Below are 16,575 nucleotides of genomic sequence, written 5' to 3' on the forward strand. Positions count from 1 at the left end.
AGAAGTGAATAAAATTGATCTTGAACTCATCTGCTTTGATTTCGACTTTGTTAATTCATGAAATGGGGAAAAAACTCTTTAGGAAGGTCAAAATGCTTAAAGCCAGATGATCAGTTCGTACGGAGAGAACAGCTCCTGTTCATGGAGGCTGCTGGAATCTCTCTGCACTGAGGCAGCTGCTCGTCTTCATGGCCTTCACACCCTTTGTAGCTATTCAGAGAAAGGGGAATTGCTCCTCTTTTGTACCTGACAGCTCCAAAAACTACATTTTAGCTAAGGATTCCTGCTCCCTTCTTCCCCCTGTGTGTCACATGCTGTGAAATGGGCTGACCCTCTCCCTGCCCTTTTCCTTTCCTCTGGGGTCATCCTACAAATTACAACCCATCAATATTTTCTGTAATGAACATAAAGACCTGTTTTACATGTCACAGCAATACACTTTGATCACAGTCAGTTTTATCACAAGGTCCTTGTTCTTCATGGCCATTTATCACAGAGGTTTCTTAATGAATCATTTGGTTCCTTAATCCATGGTGGGCATTGCACAAGTGCTGCTGAGGCAGCTCAGCCTTGGGCACTTTGATAGCAGGGGAAGGGTAAAATATTTTCCCAACTTCTGACTCCCTCCCAGAGCTGGAGAAGAGAAGGAATGCAGCAGGTACCAACTTAAGTGGACAAACAGATTTTTCTCCCATGCAGCAGAAAGAGAAAACCAGACCATTTGAAGAGGTAGATCCTCCTCTGTCTGCAAACTGGAAGCAGAGCCTGGGCTGTGCCCAGGGCTGCCCAGGTGCTCTGGTGATTAATTTGGGCAGTGTCCAGCACAAGTTACATCCTGTGCTGCCCCTGCACTGGGCTGCAGTTCTGCATTCATTTCTAGGGTCCTGAAACTGGGCAGCTGCATCCTCTGCCTGGTGTCTCCCAGACAAAAATGGCAAAACAGGGGTAACAGTAGCAGGCACCACCCATTGCAAAGTGAGCTCATTTTGGATCAGACATTTCCAGAAAAGATGAGATGGCAGCGAGGTGACTTCTCCCTGCAGAACCAAACATGTTTCCTCAGGAAGAGAGCTGCCTGCCTCCCACACAGGGCTGGGTGACTCAGCCTGAAGGACTCCCATCCCTGGACAAAGGCTCTGCTTCAGGTATCAGTCCATGTGCATAAGGAATTTCTCCCATCTGTTCTCCTTCCTGCCTTGACTCCCAGTCAGGTGGCAGCTAAGGAGAAACTGGAGGAAGTCCAAGAGAGCTCAGTGAGGATGGAAAAGTGTTAGATGGGAACCTGTGATGAATCTTGCCTTGCCTGAAGGTAATGCCAAGGCTCCCAGGACCTTCATTGGGGCCAGAATTTCATTCCTCACCTTTCTGCTGCTTATGTGAGAGGTGTTAAGCACAGACTGGCATTGCTCTTGTAACAATTCCAGCCTGTTTAAATCCAGTGACTCACATGAGGAGTCTCACTGCTGTGTGGTGCTGTTAAAATCCTGTGTTGCTGTGATTTAAGAATCCCATGCAAATCCCACAATACAGTCATCACAAATATGTAAATCCTGAGCTGCTGTGAATGCAAATCCCGTGGTACTACTACCAGTGGATATGCAAAACCTGCTACAGCCACGATTACAGAACCCCCCTGGCAATGCTGTCTATGGAGATATTTATTTCTTTAAGTCTTGACAGTCACTTCCTTTGACTCAGTTCTGAGAGCTACAAATGCAGAACCTGTCTCCAAATGTAAAAATGGGCTTAACAGCCAAGGTCAAGATAACAGGTCATGGGTAGCCAACACTTTGTATTCAACAAAAGCCCACTTCAAAACCCCAGGAGATTTTATGCATTTTAGTTCAATTACTTTTTCAAAATAAAAGAGAGATATCCAGGTGTCCCTCTGTGAAGCAACAGGAATGATAAAACTGTTCCCAAAGCAAAGGCGTGGCAAGGCTGACATCCTAAACATCCCCCCAGAACAGTCTGTGCTCGAGTGAAAACTCACTGAAAGACTTATTTCCCCAGCTCATTTGTTATAGTGGACCAACATTTAAAAAATAGAAAATGAAACTGAAATTCTTTTATCAGTGACTGTATGAAATTCACTTCTCACACTGCTTTGTTGTACTCACATCAGGCATGTTCCTACAAACTGCAGCAGTATGTTTAATGGAAATGTGGAGACAGAAGCTCAGATAGAGAGACTTAACATATCCTTTTAAGCATTATAATACTGGGAACTTTAATTATCTTCATTTAGGGTTTTTGCATAAGACATGTCAACATTTTACTTCCCTAATTCCTGACACTGAAACCAATTTTCAAGGTGTATGCACTATTTATGCAAATAGAGAGTCATTCAAACAGAAGTCATTATTCTACAAACACAGATACAGAATAAAGTGATCTAGTAGTGAATGAGTAATTTTGACATTAATCACAATCACCTCTGGATCTTCTATGAACTGAAAAGTTTACATCTATATTTTCCTGAACAGAGCAATGGAAATAAATTATTGTTCATCTAATGTAAACCTGGGTGAAGGAGTTTCTACAATATGCCAGGACAATATTGTTGGCTTGGTCAAGAGAAATCATCCTGAAGGAGGAAAAAAAGGTTGTGTTTTTATTAAGTTTGGAAGACTAGAGAAGAAACTATCTGAAGGGTCTCCAGACCTTTTATACTAACACCTGTCCCAAAGAGCTGCTGTCACTAAGCTAGACCAGTTTGGAAGCAGTTTGCATTGCTCATGTGTTATTAAGATAGAGGCTAAGGAGGAATGATATCCTTGTGAAGGGCAGAATATTGCCTTAAACAGGAACAACTAGTGTTTCATTTTGTGTGCCACGTTCTGGTATTTGTCCTGCTTCTCAAATTTTTATGAGACAAATAAATTCCTTGCACTGCACCCCACAAGGTGTGTTTTGCTCAAGATTCTGCCAGCCAGGCTGCAGGGACACCAAAACAGAGACCAAGACACCAGCTGTGGCCTTGTGCCCAGCCACCCTGTCAGGGCTCTCACCTCTGTGATGTTGTACCTTGCCTCAGAGATTTGAGCTCCTCCGAGACCGCCTCCATTTCTCTCAGGTATGGGCCTGGTTTTGTAGGAGCACTGTACTGAGGGTTGTGCCTCATCAGGTATTCTGCAAGATAATTAGTGGGCTTAAATCTGGTTGGGTCTTGGTCTGATACAAGCACATGGTTTCTTTCCACTGCCATTAACAAGTTTTCTGCTCCTGGGATTAATGTAGGGAGGAGGTTGTCGAGCAAATAGAGGCGAGTGTCGAGTGTCTTCTCCTCATTGTACCAATCTCTGGCCAGGCAGTCCCCAGGTTCTCTCCTCCTCACCTTTGCCTCTTCTGCCTTTTGTGCTTGAACCAATCTCATCTGTGTCTCCTGCAGACTCAGACACCTCTGCTGTACCTTTTCATGAAAACACTCTTTCCAGGAAATGTAGTGATGAGGATGTGGCAGTTCATGACCCCCCTGATTGCTTTGCATCTCTGTTGCAGTCCCATCCTTATGTCCAAGTTCAGGATTTTGTAGATCTGCAGACTGGGCTGATTCTTCTGGCTGAGCAGCCATACCTCAATTGCTGTGACACAGAAAAAACGGAGCTGTTATGTAATGTCAAAAGATGCAGCAGTGCCCTAACAGGTGACACAGGAATAAAGTCTATTGTTAGGCATTAACTAATATTTTTTCTATGTTCCTTTTTTATTCTGTTACTGCTGCTTGGTACTCTTAAATAAATACAGACCCTTTACTTCAAAGATCAGTAAATGATTTATAAAGATTAATTATGTATCACAAGAGCCCTTGGAGACAGAGCAACTAAATTAATGTGTTCCTTTCTTAGGGCAGAAGAAACTGAGACACAAAAGGGGAATGATTAATTCCAGGTCACTTAGAGATTCAAAAACCAATCAGTGAACAGGGCTTGGAACTTGTCCCCCCAGTTCCAACCAGTGGAATCCTCTTACCCCCAGCACATCATTTCTGTTTAGGTCCATTCCCTGCCTCCAGGAAATCCAGTGGATATGAGACAAAGGAAGCAAGTAATGGAAAATTCCAGATACCCATGAGCAAGATTCCTCTACATGCTTCCTCTGCTTCAGCTTTTCTGAGGCTGTGAAGAACAGTGAGGAATCTTGTTCTTGTCCCACAAACTGCTTAACTTCAACCGTGGCAACTATTTTTTGCTCTGGACATTTTGTTAAGGTAGCAAGGACACAGGTGCATGGGTCAGCAGAGGTCCTACAGAAAGGAGAAACCTGTACCATGAATTCTGTGATTCAGTTGCTCACACAATAATGTTGATGTTGTAGATCACACTGTAAAATAATAATCCCTTTACAATTTCAAGAACTTCGCTGCTTAAAATGTTCATTCTGTGAAATATCAGGAAGCAACTGAGCTGCTCACAATTTGAAAAATGTCCCTATATATCTCAATGCATAACTGTCTGCATCTGGAATGGGATTAACACTCACAGAATGGAGCAGAAGACTGGCTACTACTTGATTCAAAGCATGAAAAGTCAGCAGCATGCTGAAAATCCCCCAGGTCAGTGTTAAACAACAGCAAGGGAAGGGTGATATTAAAAATAATTTAAAACCATTCCAAATGAGAGATGAAACTCCAATCTGAACTTGTTGCCACTCTACCCTCTTCAAGTTTTTATTTAAAAGTGCTTTTCACTGAGGTCTTTCAGTATCCATAGCAATAGCACTGCTTTTGATATGCACTGCTCTTCCTGTTTAAGCATTTGTAGCTGTTCTGAAGCAGTTCAGCTTTCCAGGAAATGCATAAATGTGATCTACAGCCCTCCTGGCACACAAATTTAATTATGAATATGTTGACCTTCTGGTTCATTAACACTGCTGGAGTACAAATACTGCCTGGATGGGTGGGATGCATCACAGCATTAAATTTCTAGGTTTGTTTTCTCAATGGGTTTGTTGGCAGATTCTAGTAAATTTTTTCCAAAGGCACATTCCTGCTGAGAATGGGATGGCTCAAGCTGCCTACCTGACCCACAGAGAAGGTTTTAGGTTGGTGGTTGGTTTTGCCACCAAAGGACATGAGCTGGAAAGGATTTACAATGGTAGAAAGGGAAACCTGTCCACCCTGTGGAATTGTTCCTTGCTTAGATGAGTTCCTTTCAACAAGCTGTAAAACCAGAGTCCTTGGTTCAAAGCAGGGTGTTAACCAAATGTTCTGGTCACATTCCAAATCAGCTGGTTTTGTTGTGCCAAAATAAACTGCTCTTGTAGTTTCAAATACTTCTGTTATTTCTTAAACATCCTTTATGAAACCCTCTGCAGTTTCTGTGCAATGTTAAAGTGACAACTGCACTCTGCTTTATGAGGTGGCTGATTCTGAGAGATGATGAATATGTTTTCTACACTGCTCTCAACCTTTTGTTAGGATGGTTTTGAGGATTGGTAAATGTTTGTGAAGGATCTCCATGTCTCTGACCAAAACAAAACATGAAACAAGCAGTGTGACTGTTCTGTCTCCATTCCATGGCATCCACGTAACTCCAGGAATGGAAGCAGAGCATGGAGAGCTGTGCCCGGGGCTTTAATGCAGCACAGATGGAGAAGACTAAGAGGGTATGGAAGAACAAACAAAAAAAATAAACAACAAAGGAATGCTACAATCAGGCCATGAAACTTGGGATCTGTGGAGGATTACAGAGACACACAATGGATAAGACTCCATTGGCTCATAACCTTCAGTGATTTTCGTTAGTTGAGAATTTGGCCCATAAGGAAGAATTTCTCCACTGAAAGGGTGGTCAGGCATTGGAAGGGATGGAGCCACCATCCCTGGGAGTGCTCAGGAAACAACTGGACGTGGCACTCAGGGCCATGGTCACACTGGCAACGTGGTGTTTGGTCAAATGTTGGATTCAATGATCTTGGAGGTCTTTTGCAAACGTACTGATTCTACAAGTCTATGATTTTACAATAATATTGGGAGCTCTCAGGGCCTGTGGCACTCCCAACTGGAGCCCAAATAACAGCGAGCATGGAGCACAGAGGCAAGCTCTAGAAACACCCAGGAAATTTGAAGTGTGATATAAAGTTTCCTGTAAGCCTTTGTTCAAGCTGAAGGCAAGATAAGCTTTCCATTATTTAGTAGGATGCCACTTCCCTGGCTCCTTTCCTGTAAGAAAAATATCCTTGCTGGAATCCCTGCAGGTACAAAAAGATTATCTCAGTGTTCCCTGTAGAAAACCCAAATGTGCTCATAAACAATATTCTTACGGCTTCATTGTTATTCTCTAAGAGAATTTTGATGGGTGGGATAAAGCCAGGAACGACTAAAGTTTGTTTAGGTAAATATTTTCTAGATGTTTGAGTTATAAAAGTCCTTTCAAAAACAAAGTTCAATCTCTTTGACATTCTATTGCTCAGAAATAATTTTGCATTCCCCTTATGTGTTTCATAGAGCATATTAATCTCATCACAAAAAGCCCAATACCCTTTTCATACATGATCTTTTCAATACAATTTACAATTAAAATTTAGAAACATTTTCTCCTTTGCTTTCTGAAGCTTCGAAGAACTGTTTTTCTTACCTTTGGAGCAGGTATCAAAATAGATCTTATTCCTCCTGCATTCAAAGTGGCTTTGCAAATCAACAGGGATTTCATATATGCCCATCAACCATTAAAAATCTTGAAGTGAATTAAGGATTTCTCAGACCTGCTGTGGAGCTGGGCTGTGAGTTTTACTCCTCTGTGTGTTTGCAGTTGCTAAGCAATAATCCCAAAGGTTGCTATGTCTTTCCACGTTCAAAATTGCTGTAGGTTGTCTTTTGGCTGTGGCACAGCCCAACAGACTCTTCTGTACTGAACTTAGAACATTGCATCACATGACTGAAAATAAAATAAAATCGAGAAAAGACTATGAATAGCAACAGAGAACATTAAGGGCACAAACAGAGAATCTGCAGGTGCCAGTGACAGGTTACCTTCAGATTCAAGGCTCACAAAGTCCAGAACTGTCTCAAGCCCATTACCAGCTGAAGGGAGGACTGTGTTAACCAGATGTGAGAATCTCAGACATAAAAAGAAATTAATTACAAACTCAATTTAAACATTTTCAGGCTTTCTTTCTTGTGTTGCTTTGAAGCAGCCTTGCAGGAAAGGCACACAAGCATTAACGAGGGGGGAGAGCACGGTGCCATTTTGTCAGACTGCTTTTAAACCTGAATCTAAAGGAATTTGATCAATCCCCTTTCATAATCTCTCCTATATTCTTTGAAGAATAATATGACAGGAAAAGGAGAAGGCAAAAGACAAATACATCTACAACAGGCATTGTGCACTCATTTACACGAATGTAAATCAGGTGCCTGTTCAGCAATTCCCTTGGGTAAGGCACAACTTCCAACTGAGAAACTTACGGCAATTTCTGCCAGGAAATGAGGTTTATCTAGTGCTATTTCTTTCTTTGTATTTTATAATGGAAGTGGCAAAACCTTTGGATTGCCTACCTGAAGGAAAACTGAACTGTGACTTTATTTATGGTATTTGTCAAGGTGCCCTGCCCTCTATTAGTCTCCATTTCATGGGATAGCCTGTAAGAAACCTTGAAATAGAGGAGGTCAACTTTCATGTGAAAAATACACCATAATAAATTATAATTTCTTTGCTATGTATTTGGAGAAACGTATCAGAAGGAAATATGCTCATTGCAGTGCATTTCCAAGATGTGTTGAAGTCTAGCATCAATTATGTTAACAAAATGAAGCAGAAAATTAGAGCTCAGGAGTAATTTAAAATGAGGCTTTAAACTGGATTGTGCCCTTCTTCCTCAAAGCAGTTTGCTCATGATTAATTCCTGTTATCTCTTCTCCCAGGTGGGCTTGGTTTTTCCCCTTTGCAATTCAGAATTCTGTTGCTATTATGATTAACTTATAAAACTTTTTGAGAATGAAACATAAATTAAAAAAAAAAAAAGTGATTTTTTTTCAACCCCCAAACAAGAATATACAACTAGAACTTAGAAGGATGGATCAAAACACCTCTATTTTTATTTTTCTGGAAGTGGAATCCCATGGGTTAAGCAAACCTTTAATTGTAGTCTAACTTGGCTGTTATTCCTTGATGTTTTTGCTAAGCAAAGTGTATCCTTTTATTATGCCACCAAATACTTGCACTGTTGACAAAATAATGGGCTGAATATGTCATCACAGATGTTTTGCTGGAATTGCCTCTTCTATCTTTTTTTCTTTTTGTTTTTCTCTGTAAGATACATTTTGGGAGCACTCTGTTGTCTTTTGCAGCTGATGCCAAGATTGTGTAATAAAAGCCCTAACATGTAGTAATAATAAGTTGTGTTAGCCAGGGAAATGTTTGCAGTGTATTAAATAGTCAGTTTTGGAAATGTGTACAAAACCAGCTCATGTACAGCTCCACTTCTTTGAAATGCTACTCTGGGCTGAAGCAGCAGGTGCTGACCACAGCACAGGAAGGAATAAGGCCACAAGCTTCCAGTCTGTTTTTTGTACCAACCCTGATGCTGTGACCACAGCCTGCCCTCTAATTGCTCTTTTCAATCCCAATACATCTGCCTTATAGCTTCCTCCTCCACATTTAAATTCTGCTGCTAAAAAACCCCAAAACATTGCACATGCAAATTACACCTTTCTAGAGGCTGGGGAACTGTCACAATTTGTGGTTGTTGTAGCTAATAACTGATATGTCAGACTTTTAGTGAACTGTAGATAGCAACTCCATTGTTTACCTGTGGTAAATGTTTTTAAAAAGTGTTTGCTGTTCAAATACCTGGAAGATCTACAGGGTGTATGAAAATTACACAAAAGTCTACTTTGGAACTTGGTTTAAATAATAATTTCTTGATAGTAATCCCTGCATGACTTGATCAAAATCCAGAATGAAACACCAGTCTCAGGTGAGGGAATGGCTACAATATTCTGGGTATTTCAGTCTTCTATCAATTCTCTCTATCAATGCAGACATACTTGAACATGAGCTATGGGCCTAGAGCAGCCTCACATTTCCACGTTCAAGACTCTGGCTTGCACTCTAAACTCAGTTTAGTCCGATTTAGGGAGCCTGTCCTCCATCCTTTATCCTCCATCCTCACCCGTCCACCAGGAGGCAAAATGCTCCATTAGCAAGCCTGACTTCACTGCAGCCCAGCCCAGCTACAGGAGCCTCCCTGATCATTATTTTAACTGGGGAATAACCTAAAGAGAAACCATGTGGCTTCTCCAGTTCTTAAATGTGCTATCAACCTGAGGAACAGATTGAAACAGCATCAGCCATGAATGGAATAATGGATAATAAATGGAATCTATGGGCTGATACACACTCCTGACAAAGAGTTTGCTCTGTTTAAAGTTTATAACAGTTTCTGGTTATCATATATAATGTTGTCATTCAATGCCCAAGAGACAATTCTTGATCCCAGTCACCTCCTTCCCATGAATTTTGTAGATTCTTGATCCAAATTACCTCCTTCTGATGATATTCGGTGGCACTAGGCTGAAACTGCAAAGCAAATGAAGTTTAATAGCACTTAACCCTTTGTTTCAGAGCCCCAAACACCCAACAGTTCTGTATCTGGGAATGTTTGAATGCTTAAGATGTAATCACTAGACTCGGTTTTTGGTGTTTGGGCGTGTGCATTGATGTATGAAGAGGTGTTATATGCTGCTTTCACTATGGAGTTACTGTAGTTGCCTAATCCAAGGAAAAGCTCCGTTATGTGACCATTAATGCCAACTTTCACCAGGGGTTGCCATATCCATCATCACAGCTCCCGGTGGTATGGGATTCCTCAAACCATCACCAGCCAGGAGACACTCTGGGGGTGCCCTGCTGACATAAATTAATAAAATCCACCTATGAGGCTGAGAGACTGAGAGGGCGATGGCGAAACCCCTTCAGCAACCGGGGTGGGGATGCCGGGGCACCCCAGCTCCCTCAGGAACGGGGTGGGGATGTCGAGCCCCTCCAGCCCATCGCAGCCCCCTCATGGGCCGGGGTGAGGATGTCGAGTCCCTCCAGACCACCGCAGCCCCCTCAGGGACCGGGGCTCGGAGCGCCGAACCCCTCAGGAGCCGCCGGCGCCGCGGGGGTTAACGCGGCACGGCCGCCAGGGGGCGGCGCCGCGCGCGCGCTGACAGCCGGCGCGTGCGCGCTGGCGCCTCATTGTGCCCGGCCGGCCCGGCCCCGCCGCGCCTCAGTCGGCGAGAGGCCGCGGGCGCGCGCGGAGCTGCTGCCGCTGCCGCCCCCTGCGGCCGTCGCCGCCGCGCCACCTCCGCTCCGCTCCCTTCCCCTGTCCCCGCCATGGAGTGAGGCCCCCGCCGGACGGCCGGACGGGGGGGCCCCGCCGCGCCTCGATGGCTCTGGTCACGGTGCAGCGCTCGCCTACCCCCAGCGCCACCTCCAGCCCCTGCGCCTCGGTGAGTCCCGGCGGGCACTGAGGGCAGCGCGGCGCTCGGCGGCCGTTGGGGTCCGGCTCGCGGTGCTGCGCATGCGCCGCACCCCCTCCGCCTCAACCCCCGTTGCCGCCGGGGTCCGGGCCCCGGGCCGGGGGCGATGCGGGCCCGCGGTGCCCGGGAACGGGGCTCGCACACCCCCGGGCTGTGGCCTGCTGACAGCCGAGGGGACGGGCGGGGGTCCCGATGCCCGTCAGCAGGCCCGGGCTGGGGCAGGGCAGCTCCCTGCCGGCCCTCGTGGTATCGCAGGGTCCCGGTCATGCCCAGCCCCTCAGTGAAGGATGCGGCGGCGCGGGGCTGCTGCCATAAATCCGCCGGGTTTATTCTGTGTTCATTGTATGCGGTAGGAGAGGCGGGAAGCGTGGTGTGGAAGCGACCTGACACGGTTGGGGCTCCGGCCGTGCTCAGCTGATCTCATCTGACAGCACCCTCTGGGTATCCCCAGTGCCTGCTCTGCCTTCGCGGGCAGCTCAGGTGCTTTTCTGCCCCCTTTTTTAGAACGGTTCATGTAACCTCCATAGGGCTGTGTCAAGCCCAGGAGAGACACAAAACGGCCAGATTCCAAATCCCTGAGTGGGATGTGCGGCAGGACAGATGTTCCCATCGCTGCCCTGGGTTGGGCAGGCAGCTTTGAAGGCTTCTGCCTTTCCATGCTCTTTAAACTTGGGACAGGCTGTTGTTTTGTTTGTTGTTTGTATTTCTCTATTGTAAACCCCTGCATGTTAACCCTGTAAGCTGCTACCTACCCCCCATGTGCTGTTTCTGATGTAGTCGAGGATGAAAATTAAAATAGCTCTGCTTTCACTTCTGTACGCTTAGTTCTAAGTTAGCATTTATCCTTAAAAAACCCCATGCATTATCACACTGCTGTTAGGCCTGATTTGCAAATGTTTGGAGGAAGAGAATAGTTGAAATCCCAGTGGCTTCCATCCTCAGTGGGGGGGAATGAAAAAGCCAACTACTCTGAAAATATTTCTCGTTGTGTTAGGTAACCTCTTCTGAAACTGGATCAGCTGCTTGACAGGTCCTGCCTGCCCCAATGGCATTTTAGCTGTCAGAACACTTACCTCGTTTTTTCCCCCTCTTTCATTCCCATGTCTCTCCTAAGATATGTTTACTTAGCAACACAGATTAATTTCACTTATACTTACCTGCTATAAATATTAATGTGCTGCATTACTTCAGAGATTTCTTCCCCCTCTGACTTCCTTACCCTTTCCACTATTCCTTTTCCCATACATTTATAGCATTGAATGCATCTAGTGAGAATAGATGGGTCTCTCTTGGCATCTTCCTTCTTTCTCCCATTTGGATGCATCTTCCTTCTTTCTCCCACTTGGATGCATAGACCCTCTCTTTGTCAAATATTTTATATATATATGAACAATTAGTTGTATTCTCTAAAGCTTTTCCATCTACAACAGCCAGGCTGCTTCCCAACCAATTAAATTAAATTAAAATCGTGCTGATATTTGGATACTACTTAGTTGTTAAATATATAAACAACTCCCTGTGGAGCCTGATGAATCCAGAGGATGCAGCCTTGGGTTTATGTGTCTATATTCTCTTTGTCCCATGACATGATATGGAGGTGTATTCTGTACCAGAAATAAGTGTGTGGCATATTCCTGGCCTGCTTTTGGGCTTTGTAATTACTTCTGCTTTCTCAGACTCCTCCTGGAGTGTAAAGTGAACTTGATTTTCATCATGATCTTAACTCTATTGTTTGAACACTTCTGCATTTCTTGTTGCAGCTTCCTAACCACACTTCAGGGTTGGGCTGCCCTTTTAGCCCCTTAGATAGCTGGGGTGGGTTGTTTCTCCCTCCTTCTGTTAGAGCTGTGTTCCTCCTTTGCCACAAACTTCTTGTTTCTCAATCAAATCTTTATCATTTCAGATGCTTCTCCTTCCTCAGCTGCTGAGGGTTTGTGAGCAGGGCAGGCACATTTTTAGTCCTTAAGGAGGTTTTGGTCCTAAGCCTCCCACACTTGCCATTCTCCTGGATCCCTGTCAGCTGCAGCAGCAGGACTTGATTCTTTCAGTTTTGAATCAAATTGTTTCAACCAATCTGTAGTAAACTGATGGTGACTGTCCCCAGGTTACCTCTTTAAATGAAAGCTCATCTTGCTCAATAATTTTATCAGTAGGGTAAGGGTCTGTCCTTTGTTTGGAGCAAAGATTATCTGGTAACTGCTGGAACTTATCTGCTTCAACTTGTGGGCAAGGAGAGGCATGTGAGTGTGCAAGCATATGGCTGTGTCTAATTCTGTTTCCAGGTCACTAAGAATTTTGAGGACAGAAAAGGATTCTCTTTTTAAATTGCTTGATGTCTTTTTGCTTCAGAGATAAACTTCTCAGACAAGGAGAAAGGGTGAAATTGGTGTCCTCAAACTGGATTTTTTGCATTAAGTGTGCCCTATAAACTGTTATAATTGGCTCTTACAGATTCAGGGGAATAGCTGATCTGAATCACTCTGAAATTGGACAGCTTTTATTTATAGGTTTTTATCTTGTTCCCATTGCCACAGAGCATCTCATGAGCATTCATTTCAGGGCAGTTCATGCAAAGTGTTGATTATACATTTACAGCCCTCTGGTTGCTTGATGACTTGTAAAATTCCTTTAATTGTCTGTCCAGACTTTTGCTGTTTGTTTTGGCCTTTGGTTATGCAGTTGCTTGAGAAATAAGACTGCAATCTTCAATCCTTGCAGCAGAGCAGTTGTCTTCTGATGTGCCATGTTAGCAAAAAGGGGTGGCAGACAGGGCCATGCTACAGTAAAATACAAAGATGCCATGAGCTCCTTAGTGCTAATGCTGATGCATTGTTCAATGCAGTTCTTGGCTGATAATCACCTGTATTGAAATTAATCTGTTGAAACTTGGCCTTTTAAGGTATTTTTGATGCACAGGTACCAAAAAATTGGATCTGTAATTTCTGAAAAGTGGTATTTTCCTTTTGTTGATTATATCTCTTTCCTGAAAGTGAAGAAGCTGGGCAGGCAATCTGGCCCTGGCTGCTCTCACAGTTCACTTGTCTTCCCTACCCTGAGGGAGGCAATATGCTTTTATTGGAAGGGACCGACTGACCCAAAAAGAGAGGAGACACTGGGTATATATTGTTCTAAAATGCACAGTTTGGGGAAAAAAAATATGCTAAAGCAAATTAAAACCTAAAGCATTGGACTTCCCCTCCTTCATCCCAGGAGAACAGCTTGAGCAGGAAGCATAGGCCTGGAAATGTGTTTGGGAGTGTCTGTCATGTTGTGCTTGGAAGCTCCTTGCTGGTAGAATGTTCAGGAAATATTTTCCCCACGTCTTTATGGGGAAGCTAAATATAACATTTCTCTCCCCCTGGTCCTGTAATTGCTGTTAGACAATGTGGTAATTGTGAATTGACTTAATCATTGATAAGTCCAGTCTATCTCACATAGAACTTATTTTTTCTAGTTTCCTTTTTTTTAAATAAATAAGTCAAGATCTTGATTGCTGCTGCATGGGTAAGGTTATGGAGAGGTGATTTTTGGAGGAACTAAAATGTAGCTGGGCCATCAGATGCTTCTTATGAAATATTTAGTAAAGTTAGGAATGCCTAATATTTGAAGATGCTCTGACCAGTAAGATCATCTGTTGTTTCTTGGTTTTCTCCAGCTGATGTCTTTCAGGCATAGCCAGAGTTCATTCTGAAAACTGAAGGTTTTGGAGGCAGTGGCCCAGAAGAATGAGCTGATTCCTGCTTTAGGCAAACCTTGTAGTGCCCCACAGGTACCTGTTTCCTCTGGTGCCACCATTTGGGAGATAAAACTGCTTCAGTGAGGTGATCTGTAACTTCCCATCTTTTAAATTTCTGCTGAAAGCCCTGTGAGGGAACCAGGAGGCCTCCACCTCTTGCTGGGTGTGATGCTGTGTTGTTAAAAGATGATTTCTCTCCAGCTGGACAAGAGCAGGCTGTTGGAGCACAGATCATTTTTGTGTGTGTAAATGCATTCATGTGTGGTGAGACTCTGCTGTTCCTAAAGCAGTTTGGTGGTTAAACTGTGGCAGAAGAGCTTCTCTGGAATTTCTGCTGCCTCTTGTATTCACACTGAGCAGGTCTCCTCTAGGATCTGCATGAAATGCAATGTCCCCTTAGAGGTGAGAACAGCATTTGCAGCTGAGGAGGAGGATGATGACAGTGGAATTGGAGCCTCACTGAGAACCACTGAGAAACACTCTTAAAACTTGCAGAGCGCATGAAAAAAATCTTCACTTTTTAAAAGAGATCTAATTCCTTTGGTAGCATATCTCAATGATAGCTTGATTTCAGTTTTCACCTCTTGAGTTCCGGTGGCACATAAATTCTTGTGTTTTGAAAAGGAGCTTGTAATTTGAAAATGCAAATAGCTTGTGATGCTGTAATGAGTCACTACCTGACCAGTATTGATTCTTGTTCTTTAAGAAATAAAAATAAGTTGAAAAGGACAGGGTACAGTGGCATCTACAGTCATTCTGGGAGCCAATGACATATTTATTTAAGTGGAAAATGCTATTTTGAGCGGAGACTGCCATCCACAAAGCAGTCTGCTGGAAATATTTTAGTGTAAGAGAGCTGCCTTTATGCAGGGGTAATGCCTGAGGATTTCCAGTTAGTGGAAAAAATCCTGAAAGATCTAAAGCTGCAACTCTTCTGTCTTGGGAAATGAAAAAAAAAAAAGAAAAAAAAAAGGAAATAGCCTTTGGGCAGCTTAGCTCAGTGAAGCTGCTCCCTGATCACAGCCTGCAGCTCAGGGTTTCATTCTTCAGTCACAACAAGCCACATCCTCCCAGGGCCAGCTGAAGCAGGGGGCTCTTTGCAGGCTTTGAGTCTCCACGTCTGACTCCTGCTGATGCCATTAGCGAGAAGCACAAATGGAGCTGCTGCTTTGTGAGCAGTGCTGCCTTCACATGAGCTGGCCCTGCCACTCAAGAGCACTTGGGCTGGTCAGCTGCCTGCTCCAGGTGTTCCAGTTGTTTAGTTCAGTCTGAATTAAAGATATCTCCACTCTGTGCCAGTGATTTGCCTGAGGGTCCTTTTAATTTGATTATTAGGTAGTGACAGTGAAGCTCATATATTTTGCATAAAAGGGGAGCCTTGGAAGCAGGAGAAGAAAGAGGTGAGACTTATTGGAAGCAAGGCACACACTGTTTCTTACCTTTTGGCTGGAAACTGTTCCTCTGTTTAAAGGGGTAAAAAAATTATGAGGGCTAAAAGCCATTTTTGCATTTCTCAGTTGGGCCATATAAAATTACTGTCAACCCAACCACCTACAAAATGTCTTATCACAATACTGCAATATTGCACTGTGTGTGCTCATGTGTTTTAGTCAGCGTTTGGGGAGGCTTCTGTATACAGGGCTTTGAATGTGTCAATAGCTTTTTGCCCAAATAGAATTCCTCTGAATATGCATCTTATCAGCGTTGCTCATTGCAGGCTGCTCCGTTGCTGTGAGATGAGTCACAGCGTTTAGCAGCTTGTTGCTTCCATGGTGAGACGCGCCCTTGCTGTGCATGCCAGCGCTCATGGAGCTCCTGGCAAATGCCCTGTGACGTGAACTCCCCATGGCCCCGGCCAGCACAACGCCCCTGGCATCGCTGAAACGCCCCTGGCATCGCTGAAACGCCCCTGGCATCGCTGAAACGCCCCTGGCATCGCTGAAACGCCTGCTGCTGCTCCTGGGTGCGCTGCTCCTCCTCCTCTTCCTCCCCAGAGACTCCTGCACTGAGGCTTCATGGAAATAATGAAGTTATTGCATTGGTGGGGGTTGTTTCAGGGTGAAATTACTGGGGAACTTAAGGGCACAGTGTAAACTTCTTGTACTGGAGTAATCAAAGACATTAGAGTGTTTCATCTGAGCTGTTTTGAAAGAAGTGTTTTATCAGGGATCACACTGTCCCTGTGCTGAGCTCATAGCACAGCTCAGGAGGTGCCTTTGAGGCTTGAGCTTTCCACTGCTCTGCCAGTGGAGAAGCACAGGAGATCTTGGGGAAGTGAATTCCAGAGATGTTGTCTCAGGAATTGGACTGCAACTTGTAACTGAATTAAATATCCGAAAAGTGAATTTTAATATGGAAAGACAGTCCTGTC

General features: G+C 44.2%; 2 protein-coding genes across 2 annotated transcripts in view; one reads left to right on the forward strand and one right to left on the reverse strand.

The window, feature by feature from the left end:
• EFCAB5 (EF-hand calcium binding domain 5) overlaps window positions 1–10,512 on the reverse strand; it is a 33,503-nt gene extending 22,991 nt beyond the window's left edge. Inside the window, exons 1-4 of the mRNA XM_026797180.2 lie at window positions 10,408–10,512; window positions 9,486–9,521; window positions 6,579–6,878; window positions 3,012–3,584 (exon numbers count right to left, since the gene is read on the reverse strand). Of these exons, the coding sequence (XP_026652981.2) occupies window positions 3,012–3,574 (563 nt within the window). The 5' untranslated portion in view covers window positions 3,575–3,584; window positions 6,579–6,878; window positions 9,486–9,521; window positions 10,408–10,512. The remainder of the gene's footprint in view (window positions 1–3,011; window positions 3,585–6,578; window positions 6,879–9,485; window positions 9,522–10,407) is intronic.
• SSH2 (slingshot protein phosphatase 2) overlaps window positions 10,176–16,575 on the forward strand; it is an 89,802-nt gene continuing 83,402 nt past the window's right edge. The window contains exon 1 of the mRNA XM_005493502.4: window positions 10,176–10,438. Coding sequence (XP_005493559.2) covers window positions 10,376–10,438 — 63 coding nt within the window. The 5' untranslated portion in view covers window positions 10,176–10,375. The remainder of the gene's footprint in view (window positions 10,439–16,575) is intronic.

Source organism: Zonotrichia albicollis, chromosome 22, assembly GCF_047830755.1.
Source record: "Zonotrichia albicollis isolate bZonAlb1 chromosome 22, bZonAlb1.hap1, whole genome shotgun sequence".
Lineage (NCBI taxonomy): Eukaryota > Metazoa > Chordata > Aves > Passeriformes > Passerellidae > Zonotrichia > Zonotrichia albicollis.